Source organism: Natrix helvetica, assembly GCF_964273705.1.
Source record: "Natrix helvetica genome assembly, chromosome: 1".
Lineage (NCBI taxonomy): Eukaryota > Metazoa > Chordata > Lepidosauria > Squamata > Natricidae > Natrix > Natrix helvetica.
This window is the reverse complement of record NC_138548.1, coordinates 150,939,020-150,952,625: the sequence shown is the minus strand read 5'-3', so window position 1 is coordinate 150,952,625 and position 13,606 is coordinate 150,939,020. Positions and strand designations below refer to the sequence as shown.

The window sequence follows — 13,606 nt, the reverse complement described above, 5'->3', positions numbered from 1 at the left end:
TTCCCAATTTTATAATCTTTTTGCTAAATCCAGGAGTCTCACCCTCCCAACTCTAAGCTTAGGCAAAGTTCTGTACCAGAAGCATTCCTCTCCCATCCTGTGCAGACACACACACACACACACACACACACACACACACAGTTTCCACATCACACTAAGAATATGATTTAATTGATTCTGGAAACCTAGTCATTGTGGTTTCTAAATCATGTTTGATGGCTTTAGACCAAAGTGTGCATCTAGCTATTGTGGTGGAGTCAATGAACCACAGGCAGAATTATCAATGGCTTCATATTATGTGTAATGCTAGCTATTTTTTCCTTCCAGCCTCAATGAATCAGCTATAGTTTGACATTTAACCTATGTTCCAGAATTGTGATCCTCATACTTCACACAGGAGCCATGAATAAAATATTGAAAAGTCTCTGCCTTAGGAACATAGGCAGTAAATTGAATTCTAAAGGGGGAAACAATCCAACTGCTGACATTTCGATAACCTAAACTCTTTCAATAAATTTTGGTGAAGAAACTCTAGAGAAAAAAAACTGTGCTTTTATGGAGGTGGGATGAAGAAGAATTTGACAAGTAGTTTGAACTGGGGTCTGGCTTAAATAGGCAGCCTTATGATGTTAACAAAACATGATAATACTCCAGAAGGTCCAGAGCAGATTGAATAGCACTATTTCAGACTAGGATCAAGGAAAAGAAAGGAGAATGAAGAACATCTACCTGGAGACTATTGCAATAGAATAGAATAGAATAGAATAGAATAGAATAGAATAGAATAGAATAGAATAGAATTCTTTATTGGCCAAGTGTGATTGGACATACAAGGAATTTGTCTTTGGTGCATATGCTCTCAGTGTACATAAGGAGAAAAAAATACATTCCTAATCTGATTTAGATTGCAGTAATATATAATGTGATGCAGTCAAGGCATCACCAAATAAAGGACACATATTCCTCTCTCAAAAGTCTTTGGATCCTATAAGTTACTCATCAAATGAAAATTAGTGATAGATAAATAGACGCAATGTGAATTGATTACCAATCATGTCCTGAGATTGTGGGCAGAGAAAATGGGGGGGGGGGTAGGGAATCTGGAAATCTTAGAGACAGAGAATATGAAGGACAGTCAAGTCAAAAGAGAACAATACCTACCTTATTCATCTTCAATTTAAAATGATGACAGGACATGGTAATCACAAGTTGTCTAGAAGTTGTTACAACAATAACAAAAGTCATGTTGACCAAGGTACATAGAACAAAGGCACACAATATTTTAAACACATTTGCTATGGCATACACTTCTGTGTATTAGACATAAACTGCAGATGACAATACCATCTTGTATGTTGGTACCTATTAAGCAAGTGCTTCATTTAGCTGGTATTGTCTGAGCTTAAAAACTAAGCAAGATGCTTCTGGCTAAGAATTTGCATGGGAGAACTACCCCAAAATCAGACTGGTGATTCTCTTCTTGTCTTCCAATTCTGGAAAGAAGCAATGGCAAACTATTTCTGTAATGCTGCCAAGGACATAACTTCTTCTAAGTGTCATCTCTCTCTCTCTCTCTCTCTCTCTCTCTCTCTCTCTCTCTCTCTCTCTCTCTCTCTCTCTCTCTCTCTCTCTGCTGAAAAGGAGGCTGGACTAGAAATTATTTAAGGATGACATTAGCTCCAATTTTTGTGGACCCCTTCCCTTAAGGTGTGGTTTTCATCTTGTCTAAGATGGAAAGAAATTTGATTAACTGTTCTCCCTCCATGTCCACAAAATCAGCATATGTAGTTTGGAAAAAAAATTCTCAGTAAACAAATGAAGAAGTATAATAGTTTTGACTCATTTCTTCAGTTGGGCTCTCTTCATCCACTTGTTTTAGGGCTTGTGTGAAGAACATATTCATTTTATATCATATTTATATAGAAAATATTGAAAAATCAAGAGATTCTACAAACTTTTAAACACCACTGTATGTTAAGCACACTCTCTGCAAGGGAATTTCTGGGATGAAATATGTCTCAGGGTCTCGGGGTCATGTGATCTCCTTTTGCGACCTTCTGAAAAAGCAAAGTCAATGGGGAAGCCTGATTCACTTAACAACCCTGTCACTAAATTAACAACCAAAGTGTTTGGCTTAACAAATGTGGCAAGAAAGGTCGTAAAATGAGAGCAAAACTCATTTAACAACTATCTTGCTGAACAACAGAAATTTTGGGCTCAATTGTGGTCGTAAGTCGAGGAGTACCCGTGACTGTAATTGGCACAGGTAGTCCTCGACTTACAACAATTTGCTTAGTGACCGTTCAAAGTTACAACGGCACTGAAACATGTGACTTATGACTCGTTTTTCACACTTATGACCGTTATAGCATCCCCATGATCACGTGATCAAAATTCAGATGCTGGCAGCTGGTTCACACGTATGACCATCGCTGTATCCCAAGGTCATGTCATCCCCTTTTGCGACCTTCTGAAAAAGCTGTCAGTGGGGAAGCCGCATTCACTTAACAACCGGGTTACTAACTTAGCAACAGAGGTGATTCACTTAACAACCGAGGCCAAGAAAAGTCGTAAAATGGGGCAAATATCTCACTGACAAATGTCCCATTTAACAACAGAAATGTTGGGCTCAACTGGGCTATAAATCGAGGACCGCTGGATTGAGCGAGGTCCTTTGTCAAATAGCATCTGATCACCGCTTCCTAGCGGGCTGAGGTGATTTCTCCTTCCTGCGGTCGCCGGGTTACTCCTGGTGGTTTCTCCCCTAGAGGGCGCGTCTCGGCCGGTTGCCGTCGGTGCTGACCGGCTTCTAGCAACCATAAAAGGGCAGGAGGCGGATCGCTCCTTTCTTTCCTTGAGCCTCGGATTGGAAGGCGGCGGGGCATATAAATTCCGGCAGGGCGGAGTGAAACAAAGCAGTTTGCCTTAGGATCCGACGCGGAGAGGTGGGAGCCGAGTAGCTGCGATTCAAAGGACCGGCGAGCGAGCCGCGAGTTTGGCAGGAGATTTTCCTTTTGCGCTTTGGATCGCCTCCCCACCCCCGCCCCCCTCCTCGAAACTGGTAACTTGCGTGGGGTTTTAAAAAATAATAATTCAGAGAGAGAGAGGAGGAAACCAAAAGATCACGGACATCTCAATGAAGGAAAGAAGAGCTAGCCAGAAATTAACCAGCAAATCGATCATGGACCCTAATCAGAATGTGAAGTGCAAAATAGTGGTGGTGGGAGACACGCAGTGTGGGAAGACGGCGTTGCTTCACGTCTTCGCCAAGGACTGCTTTCCCGAGGTAAGTTGCTACCCGCCAAGCTTGGGGGGAATCCCTCTCGGAAGTTTATTTTAAGCCGGATTTCCCGGGGAACGGTCTCTCGTGACGCTCGGTTTAATGCGGAATGCCAAAGAAATGCCACCTGATCCGGATCCCACCGTCGAGAAATTAGCCTGTCCCGGACCCGGGTTAGGGATGGTGAAGATGATGAGATCTTCAGGATCTCACTGCGATCTTCAGGATCTCAGCTTTTCAGTGAAGCTGCTCTCCAGTCTTTCTCCTGAGAGACTTCAGTGTAGCTCTGGATCCCGAATGTGCTGTCCGGATTAAAGCCGCTTCCTCGCTGGTGATTGATAATGTCACCCAGCCACCCCGGTGGTGACATAAAGCCTGTCTCCTTGGCTGATATATTAGCCCGGGGACTGGTTCATTGCCTTATAAATCACTAGCGAGGAAATGGATTGGATGCCCGCAACTTCTAGCCTCTGTCCTTTATCCCTCCTCCACTCTTTAGAAACCATACTCCTAGTAAAGCTTTGCTGAACTTATGCATAGCAATTGAGTTAGTAAATTTAGTAGACCCCTGGCCCATTGATTTAGTACATTTAACTTGTTTAAGTTGAGGGGCTGAAGCCCTAAGAATCTGTTTAAAGCATGCTTGGGCATGCAGGAAAACTCTAGCAGGACACCTATCTTTCCCTCCTGAAAATATATTTTGTGAGGGATGGGGAAGGAAAGAACAATGGGGGTGGGGGGCATCCAGACCCCTGCCCCCTCTGCTACTGCAAAGGAGGCAAGATTCCTCATCCAGGAACAGAATCCATGTTAATTTGTCTTTCCCCAAGCTGGTGCCCACGAAACCTTTGAAGAATGACTCCCATTAGTCCCCCCCCCTCCCCGTCTACCCTGACCTTTGACCAAGTGTGAACAAGGCTGGTTTGACTTTCAAGATCTGAGAAGTATAAACTTGGTTGGAGGGAGGTGAGCCGAGCCTGATGCCGCAATGTAAAGCAATGAAGGAAAGTGGTATAGAATTAAAGGCATGGCCGGTGGCTGGGAGATCCAGGGAAAGATTTGTGTTCCTTTCCAAGTCTGGGAATCTTCCAGAAGGAGAAACAAAACATGTTCAAAGCGATGTGGTGTTCACTTTCAAGCGACCGTAACGCTGTTCTTCTCTCTTTTGTTGCCTAGAATTATGTGCCCACTGTGTTTGAGAATTACACCGCCAGTTTTGAAATAGACACGCAGAGGATAGAGCTCAGCCTCTGGGACACTTCGGGTAAGAGCTTAGCTGTGTAGCAGGAATTCTCTCCTTCTGTTTCCATGCCATTCCAGTGACTCATAGCTGCCTTGTGTCGTAATTATAAGGCTTCACTCAAACCTCTGTTAACACCCTGTTGATGAAGTAATTACTTGCCATCTAGAGCTGCCTTTTTCAGAGGGATATGTGCCTGTATGTGTCAGGTTTTGACATAAAGTATTGTGTCCCCTCCTCTCTCCTTCCTTTGTTTTAATTGTAACTCTTTCTGCAGTGTGGTTAATGCTTCCATCATGTTTACCTGACTCCCCCCCCCCTTTTCCCCTCTTATTTTTAATTCTCTCAAGGGTCTTAGGGTAATTAGCTGAACAGATGGGAGAAGGTTATACTGGCCTATTGTGAGCCATTCTTTTTAATATTTGCCTCCACGGCTGGGGGGAGCCGGCATGTGTTCTCCTGGTAATATGTAATTTATACAGCCGCAAGAAAATGAGTAAATACACATATGCCGGCATAGGTTGGGGTGTGTGTGTACGTGTTTCTCGCTGAATTTTTTTTTTTCTCCCGCCGTTTCGGCATGCATTCCCCATGTATTTTCTTCCCCCCAATACTCTCCACGGCAAAAGATGTAGGAAGTCTTTCATTTAGTGGATATGAGGTGATTTTGGCGTGGGGGTGTAATCCCTGGAGGATTTGACAATACATCCAGCAGGGGGTGGAAAAGCTTTTGAAATGGAATTTTTTCAAAAAGCTGAAAGAAGTTTAAAGGCAAATGTGAGTTTTATGCCTGAGCATAGTTCAAGATGCAGTTAGGTAATTCTAGGGGAAAGGGGTAATGACAAGACAGACAATTGAGGAGTGGGGTTGCTGAATTTCGGCAGCTTCCAATTGTTTAACCAGCGGTAAGAAAAGGGCTCTTCTGTGAAATTTGTCTTGGGATCTCTAGTAATGTGGATGTAGATTTGAAATTGTCATATTCAGGTCACCTCAGTATGTAAGGTTTCTTGAGGAAAATAAATGACAGGATTTCCTCTCAACTGAGCCATTATTGTTGCACACCTGATATAATTTGGTCACTTTTAGTTGCTGCTTAAAGTAAAGTAGGCCCAGGGATCCTGAAGTCTTGCTTGTTTTCTAGCAAGACAGATCAACATAACTTGAATTGACTAGCAATGATCCTGTGGCTTTCAAACAAAAATCATTCCCACCTTACATGGGGGTATCAGAGTTTGAACCATGGGCCTCTAGCATCCATTGTTTGTACTTACTCCTGAATGATGGTCCTTCTCTTCCCCTTCCCTCCACCTTGCTAAATTACAACACTGGAAACCATTGCTTCTTTTCCCCCTTCTGCTGTGCACCAGATTGTCTTGCAGTCTTCCAAATGAATTTTCTGCCCCATAAATCATCCCCTTGAGACTTTGCCTTTCCGCTAGGCCATCCTGTGATTTAATGCTAGGTTTGCAGATACTGTCATCTCGGCCCATGTTCTATCCTAAGGCAATAATGTTGAGATGGTGGGAGAAATTAAAGAAAAAGTGTAACCTGGATCATTTCTGAGGGACTGAGACAATAGTCGTATAAAGAGACTAATCTTATTTTTCTGGTGGTTTTATACTGTATATATTTATACCTTTTAGACCTGAAGGTCCAAAAGAAGTTATAAATTTGCTCTATATTTACATGAAATATAATCATTTAGCAAGAGACCTTGCTAAATGATTATATTTCATGTAAATATAGAGCAAATTTATAACTCCTTTTGGACCTTCAGGCCAAATCTGTAAAGAGCTTTGCAATGAACTGTGCAAGGGGATGCTAGAAGCAATGTACACTGTTACACTGATGCCCCTCAGGACTTGCATAAGGTTGAATTCTCTTCTAAAAGAAGTGGCTGTATTCTCAAGAACCACTGCAAATCCTAGAGCCTCTCATGGCCTAATAAAATCAGCTCCATTTAGCACTGAAATACATTCTTTCGAGCATAGCATTCCATAAAGGGCAAAACCAGAGAATGTTGGAATCTGTTTCTTTCAATATTTTACTCATTACATTTATATGCAGGTGATGTATTGCTATCTTAGAAGCCTTTTCTAAGGGCATAAGAAATTTTACTTCTCTCTCTCGCCCTCTCTTCTGACTGATTTTATATATAAATCCAACCCACTGAGATGAGACCTATAAAATTATGTGTGCAGAGCAAATAAAATCTTCCTGGTTCACTGTCATTTATGATGATTAAAAAAAACATGCCACTAAAGAAGGCAAGGGGTGGGAGACAAAGAAGGGTACAGGATGATGAGAATGAATGGCAAGACAATCTGAACTCTTGTCTGTATTGCCTTCAGCCTGGTGTGTGTAAGACCACCCAGTAGGTTATCATTCTTCCAAGGCAAAGAATCCCAAAGAGTTGCTGAAGAGGATGCCTGTTTTACAGCCTAACACACAAAGTACAAAGTTCTTTCTGGTTTTAAAAACACTTTTAAATATTAGGTCAAATGTTTGTCTGCCGGTTGCAGTAAGCAACGTTATGAAATCACATTGTGGCACAAAGAATGGTCCGATGGGGAAAGGATGTTAATAAAAGCCCCAAATAGCAAGTCTGCTTGTCTTGTACATTGGGCAACGTTTCTACAGCTCTTTTGAAGACACCACAATTAAGTCCTTTCTGCTTTAGCAATCTTCACAGCACATTACTGCTGTTGGCATCATTGGAATGCAAGCTTCCAGATGTGGATGACAGCTGGGAGGCCCGCAGCTCTGATTCTCTTTCTCTTTCCTCCTCCCCCTACAGAGGAATGTGTGCTGCTTTTCTCCCTCCACTGTGATAGAGCAAAATTTAATTCTCTCCTTCCACCCCATAGCAGGAGAAAGAGCATGAAATGGAGAAGGGGAGTGAAGGAAAATTAACACCAAAAAAAGTCTCAGAACTTATGCTTTTATTCAAAGCTGGAGATCTCCTAAACTATGGTACATGTTAAGGGTGATCTGTAGAATAATTTTGTTTTTAAACTTAATGAGTGAGAGTTAAATTCCATTAAACCAATGGGCCTTATTTTAAATCTAAGCCAACCACTTCAGATTAGGATCCTACTGACATGTTTTAGTTATTCTTGGAGTTATAAGTTAGTTGTCAAGTATCAGCTGCCTAGATATTTTGGGCTGTGGTTCCCATTGCTCTTGGCCTAATGCCCTATTAGCTGGAGGTGAAGAGAATTAATAGTTTAAAAAATCTGGCATTTACTGGGTTAATTATCCCAGCATTTTTATGTTGCTAAACAAAATGGAACAATTTCTTCCTGGCATGAATCAAACATAGCCTTCCAATTCCAACAGGATATGATGAAACAGACTTCAAAAACTTTCAGGAGATTGCCTTGATTCTTAATTATTATGTTTCGGTATGTTGAGTTATTTTGCTCATCTGTGTCCTAAGATCTCTTCTACACTGCCCTGTGGTATTTTTTAGGTGCACAATAAGTAGGGGCTATCACTCTACAAAAAAGTAATTCTCATCTGTATTACTCACACCTGTGAATTACTGGGTAGAGAAACCTTAGTTATCCTTCTCATCTTTGTTAGAGATTAGCATATCATTTGCAAGCCTACTATAGAGGAAAAGACTGTTCTGTTTGCTAGACCTATTCTCATCTAGAGATTATAGGATTGCAGCATGACTCCAAGTCAAAATCTATGCCTAGTTTGAACTGCATAAACTTTGCATTAAAGCCTGACTGCTTGAGTAGGACACAGCTCAAACATCAGAGTAGCAATAAATATCAATATAATGGTCTGAAATAGTCAACCTTTGATCCTCATAGTGGAATCCAACTTTCATTGTCATCTTTATCACTGGCTGTGCTGGCTAGGAAATTGGTTTTCAGCACCTACAGGGCTACATGATCAACCCTGTTAACCACATAAGGGAAATGCTTGCTTGACTATAGATGATAATTGGGGCAAAAGGATGGCAAAACAGAATAAAAAGAACAAAAGGACAATCTCCCATTAGGAAATCCCAAAGTTGGGATGAGTTTATGTATCGGGGAAAAAAAATATGTGATGTTCCATTATGTACTTTATTTACAGCATACGACTATGCAAATTGCTAAAATACAGTGAATTTTTATAGACTCCATGTCTACCAGAACTAGTCTACTGTTTAATTGAACACAATTCAAGAAAATAATGCCTCACTTTTAATGACACCACTTGGGTAGTGCTCATCCTTCAAATGTTGGTTGAGGCTCCCAAAGCATTTCAATATGACTCCTAGTCTCGTGTGTTCTCGTTAAGTCAGTGGGTCTACTTTATTTCACTGTACATTTGGGATGAGCATTCCTGAACAAGTAGTGTTCTCAATTAACAACGGTTAATTGCTGTTTGACCACATCTTGGCTTTGGGGTTAAAATTCATGGAAAGGTTTAGGAATCAACAAGTACAATAAATATCTGAATATTTTATGCCTTAATCTATCCCTAGAGCTGTTGGTATTACAAACATTCAAATAGGAACCAATAGAGTTGCTTTAGGGCTATTTTTGCGAAAGCCAAGGTCTCATTTTTAAAATGAGAAAGAGTGCAGTCCAGCCTTCACAGTGTTTTTGTGTCATAAATCTAGTAAATTAGGGAACAGGCAGCACTAGTATTCTGACATGCTTAAAGCATCTATACCAGTGGTAGTCAACCTGGTCCCTACCGCCCACTAGTGGGCGTTCCAGTTTTCATGATGGGCGGTAGGGTTTTGCTGTAACTCTGCTTTATACATTTTATAAAGTAACTTCCCTACTTTATAAATCACCATTAATGTGGAACCGGTGGGCGGTTAGAAAACTTTACTACTAACAGAGATACAAATGTGGGTGGTAGTTATAAAAAGTTTGACTACCCCTGCTCTATACTATGAGCACACAGCCTAGCAACTCTCTCTTCCCATTAAAAACCCAGCCTCTGATTATGTGCTCCTGATTCGTATTGACCCCTTATGACAGGGGAGGGCAATCCTTTAGAGACCAAGTGTGGTGAGAGGTATCGGAAAGAGGTATCGGAAAGTTGACGAGGCTCCATTATTCATGTGGGTGACCTTGGTTTTTGATGGGAATGCTATTGTTTATTTTTAAACCATCTTCTGCTTTCTTTTATATCTTACCTTAAGGTTCTAATTATTTCCCAACTCAAAATTGTGCAGAATTGTGTTACCTTGTTCAGAGGAGACTCCCACAAAAAGTAGACTCTGGAGTTGCATACAACCTTGGGGTTGAAAGTCGCCAATCTTGACTTTTGATATGCTGTAAGATTAGAGCCAGCTTGGTGTAATCGTTAAGGCATCAGGTTAGAAACTAGAAGACCTTCTGTTCTTGGCCCAGTTGAGCCACAAAGCCAGTTGGGTGACCTTGGGTCCATCACTCTTTTTCTCAACCTTAGGAAGGTAATAAGGGCAAACCACTTCCAAATTCTTACACAAAAACTGGATGGCTTTGCTCAGGCAGAGATGAGGAGTCAACATGATATGCAAAGGTACCAAAAAGAAAAAAAAACCTGTAAGCCATATTCTGTAAACTGTATTAAAATATTAATTTTACACTCGACAAAGTACCCACCCTAGGAGAGTGTTCTATTGTCTAATTAATCTAAATTGCACATGAAGTGTATTAGCCAGATTGAACAAATGACTCTCTTCCTTGTTGCAGTTACTGGAAAATAATTTGCAGTAAAATATTTATTCTTTTACAGTCGTCTTATACAGCTTGTCACCATAGAAAATGAACTCATTTTAGCAGCTTTATTTTGCTATATTTTATTAAGAATTCAAAGCACCTGAAAGGTGTATCCAATGAAAACCATATGTGTGTTTACTGGTTTTTTCCCCCTTATGTTAAATCGCCTATCCATCACATCTAGCAGATGTGTTTTATAATCTCTTATTCAAATTGTTTTCAGACGTTCAGATTTCACAGTTATACGGTTACCCAGTGGTAAATCGTAGGACATTGAGGGTGGCTAATATGTGAATTTTGATTAAGTTTAATTACAAGAAAAACATGACGGCATACCAAGGGGCCTTGACAACTTTCAGATTAATTGATTTTGATATTAATCTACTAGGGTAATCCAAATATAGTCTTCCCAGATAGGTTGGGTTTCAATTCCCATAAATCCTCAAAGAATGTTATCATAGGTCAAAGTAATTTGTCTTCTGAAACATTCTGTGGCCTTTTGGAATGTTGGAGTAGCCTACAAATATTATATAATTTCAGGAGACATTTCATCTTCTTGATCAGTTTAGCAATTAGTCTTCCAAAACGTCTTGGAGAAAAGGCCTTAATAAACTCAAATTGGGTAACTCTTTCTGTTTCCGGAAAAGAATATGGTGAAGACCATCTGATTCCTTTCAATAATCAGGATTGTTATATAGGCTAGATTTGAGTATAAAAGCCACCCATGATGACTTAATTGAGGTTAAGAAGCTTTTTCATGAATGACATCTGGGAGATAAGCATATAAACTGATCACCACTCACCTTAGGGAACTGGTACTTGAGGCAATGGGTCAGCCTTTCATTCCTAAATCAGTGGCAGATCCCTGATCAAAATAGTTATTAACAGTTATTACAAGTTACTAGCAGACACTACTTCTGCAGCAATGGTATTTTCTGCTGGTCTTAGTGCTCATTTTACATTTGTGTTTAAAATTAGCCATGGTGATTCAGTGGTTAGAATGCAGTATTGCAGGCTGACTCTGCCCACTGCCAGCAGTTCAATCCTGACCGGTTCAAGGTTGACTCAACCTTCCATCCTTCCAAGGTCAGTAAAAGGAGGACCCAGATTTTGGTGGGCAATATGCTGACTCTGTAAAAAGCTTAGAGAGAGTTGTAAAACACTGTGAAGTGGTATATAAGTCTAAGTGCTTTTGCTATTGTGCTTATTAACCCAATTTTTCAATGATCCTATAATGATGGACAAGCTTTTGAACATTTATTAGAAACCTTGATCAGGCAACAAGGGGAAACTTTCATCAGGCAGCAAGAGGGAAAACCTGGGAGAAAAATGGTTGGCATGAAGCTAGAGAACCTGCATTTAGCCATGTCAGGCTGACAAGTGGGATCAAAGTGTCAGCTATAGAGAAGACTAAGTGTCCTTTCCTAATAACAAGGATATCAACATACAGAATGCATGTTGTGACACAAGATATGCTCTCTCTCGTTTGTGTTACAACTTGGCATGCAAATACATAAAGAAGAGAGTTTGTGCTGATACCACAACACATTCCCTTGTCTCCTTTCCCTTTATGGACAACTTCACTATCAAAAATTGTTCAGGTAGCTACTTTATTTATGACCCAAAGATCCAAACTGCAAAGTACAAATGGAATCTAAAATTTCGCATTAGATAAAACAGTTCTAAAGTAATTGATAAACATTACAGAATACGTTGAAATTTCTAGCATGTTGATGCATTACAGTTGATATGTTAGTAGCAGGGTTGTTAAGTGAATCCAGGCTTCCCCGTTGACTTTGCTTGTCAGAAGGTTGCAAAAGAGAATCACATCACCTTGGGACACAGCAATGGTCCAAAGTATAAATCAAGTAGGGCCAAGCATCTGAATTTTGATCACATGATTGTGGGGATGCTGCAAAGGTAACTCTGAAAAATGGTCCTAAGTCACTTTTTTCAGTGTCATCGTAACTGTGAAAGCTCACTAAACAAACTGTAGTAAGTTGAGGACTACCTGTAATAAGTGGTCTACAGTGTATGATGTAGATTGGACAGAGAATGACCATTGGCTTACCTGAAGGGTCCTTTTCTGTACACCGCGGGAGAGTCCAAGCAATGGGTTAATTCAGTCTGCTTGCCCTTAGGACTGAGGAACTATTTTTCCTTTAGCCACACCTCCTCCTGGTGTGATCAATCCCCCAGAATTCTTAGAAGGAGTCAGTTCGTGCGGACGGAGCGAAGCGTCCAAGATGATGTACTGTTGACACAAAGAACCCGAATCCCGGCCTTGAGAGCCAGGGTGGGTTGGACTCTCCCGCGGTGTACAGAAAAGGACCCTTTAGGTAAGCCAATGGTCATTTTCCTGTACACCGCTTGGAGAGTCCAAGCAATGGGACATACCCAAGTTATTGTCCATCTGGGTGGGCAGAAGAAGGCTCCCGGGATTCGGTCTCTGACACAACCGCCTGGAGCACACGCCTGCCGAAGGACGCCTCAGCCGAGGCGAAAATGTCCAATTTATAGTGTCGCACAAAAGGAGAAGGAGAGGACCACGTAGCGGCCCTGCAGATGTCCAGGATCGAGGCCTGGGTGGCCCAGGCCGCCGAGGTAGCAGCACTTCGTGTGGAGTGTGCGGTGATGCCGCGCGGAATGGCTTTGGATTGGCTTTCATAGGCTGTCGCAATGCAGGCACGAAGCCACCTGCCAATCGTGGAGGAAGAGACCTTCTTCCCTAGAGAACCAGGCTGGAAGGAGAGGAAGAGAGCCTCTGACTTCCTGAACTCCGCAGTACGAGCGATGTAAACCTTCAGGGCCCTCCTGACATCAAGATTGTGCCAGGAACGCTCTCTGGGATGCGACGGATGAGGACAAAAATTTGGCAACACAATGTCTTGCGCTCTATGGAGCCATGAGTTTACTTTGGGGGTAAAAGTCGGGTCCAGCCTCAAAATAACCCTGTCAGGGTGGATGACGCACAGGTCCTGGCGAACAGACAGAGCCGCCAGCTCCGAAATTCGGCGAGCGGACGTGATGGCAATCAAGAAAGCCGTCTTCAGCGTCAGGAATCGAAGAAAAGTAGTGCGTAGAGGTTCGAATGGAGGGCCGGAGAGGGCCCTTAGGACCACGGACAGCTGCCAAGTGGGGTAGCGATGAACGGTGGGAGGGCAAAGGTTAGAGGCGCCCTTGAGGAAGAGGCGCACCTTCGGGATTTTGCTGAGAGGCAAAAGATGGTCGCCCGACCAGACGGTGGACAAGGCCGCCACTTGGCGTCGAAGGGTGTTCGGGGCCAGGCCCTTGTTGAGTCCCGCTTGAAGAAAGTCAAGGACTCTGGAAACAGGCGCGGTCGTCGGCTCGATGAGCAGCTCCTCA

General features: G+C 42.0%; 1 protein-coding gene across 1 annotated transcript in view; it reads left to right on the top strand.

Moving 5' to 3' along the window:
• Positions 1-2,905: 2,905 nt before the first annotated feature.
• The window catches only part of RND3 (Rho family GTPase 3), a 34,286-nt gene continuing 23,585 nt past the window's right edge, over positions 2,906-13,606 (top strand). Inside the window, exons 1-2 of the mRNA XM_081945027.1 lie at positions 2,906-3,286; positions 4,457-4,544. Of these exons, the coding sequence (XP_081801153.1) occupies positions 3,137-3,286; positions 4,457-4,544 (238 nt within the window). The 5' untranslated portion in view covers positions 2,906-3,136. The remainder of the gene's footprint in view (positions 3,287-4,456; positions 4,545-13,606) is intronic.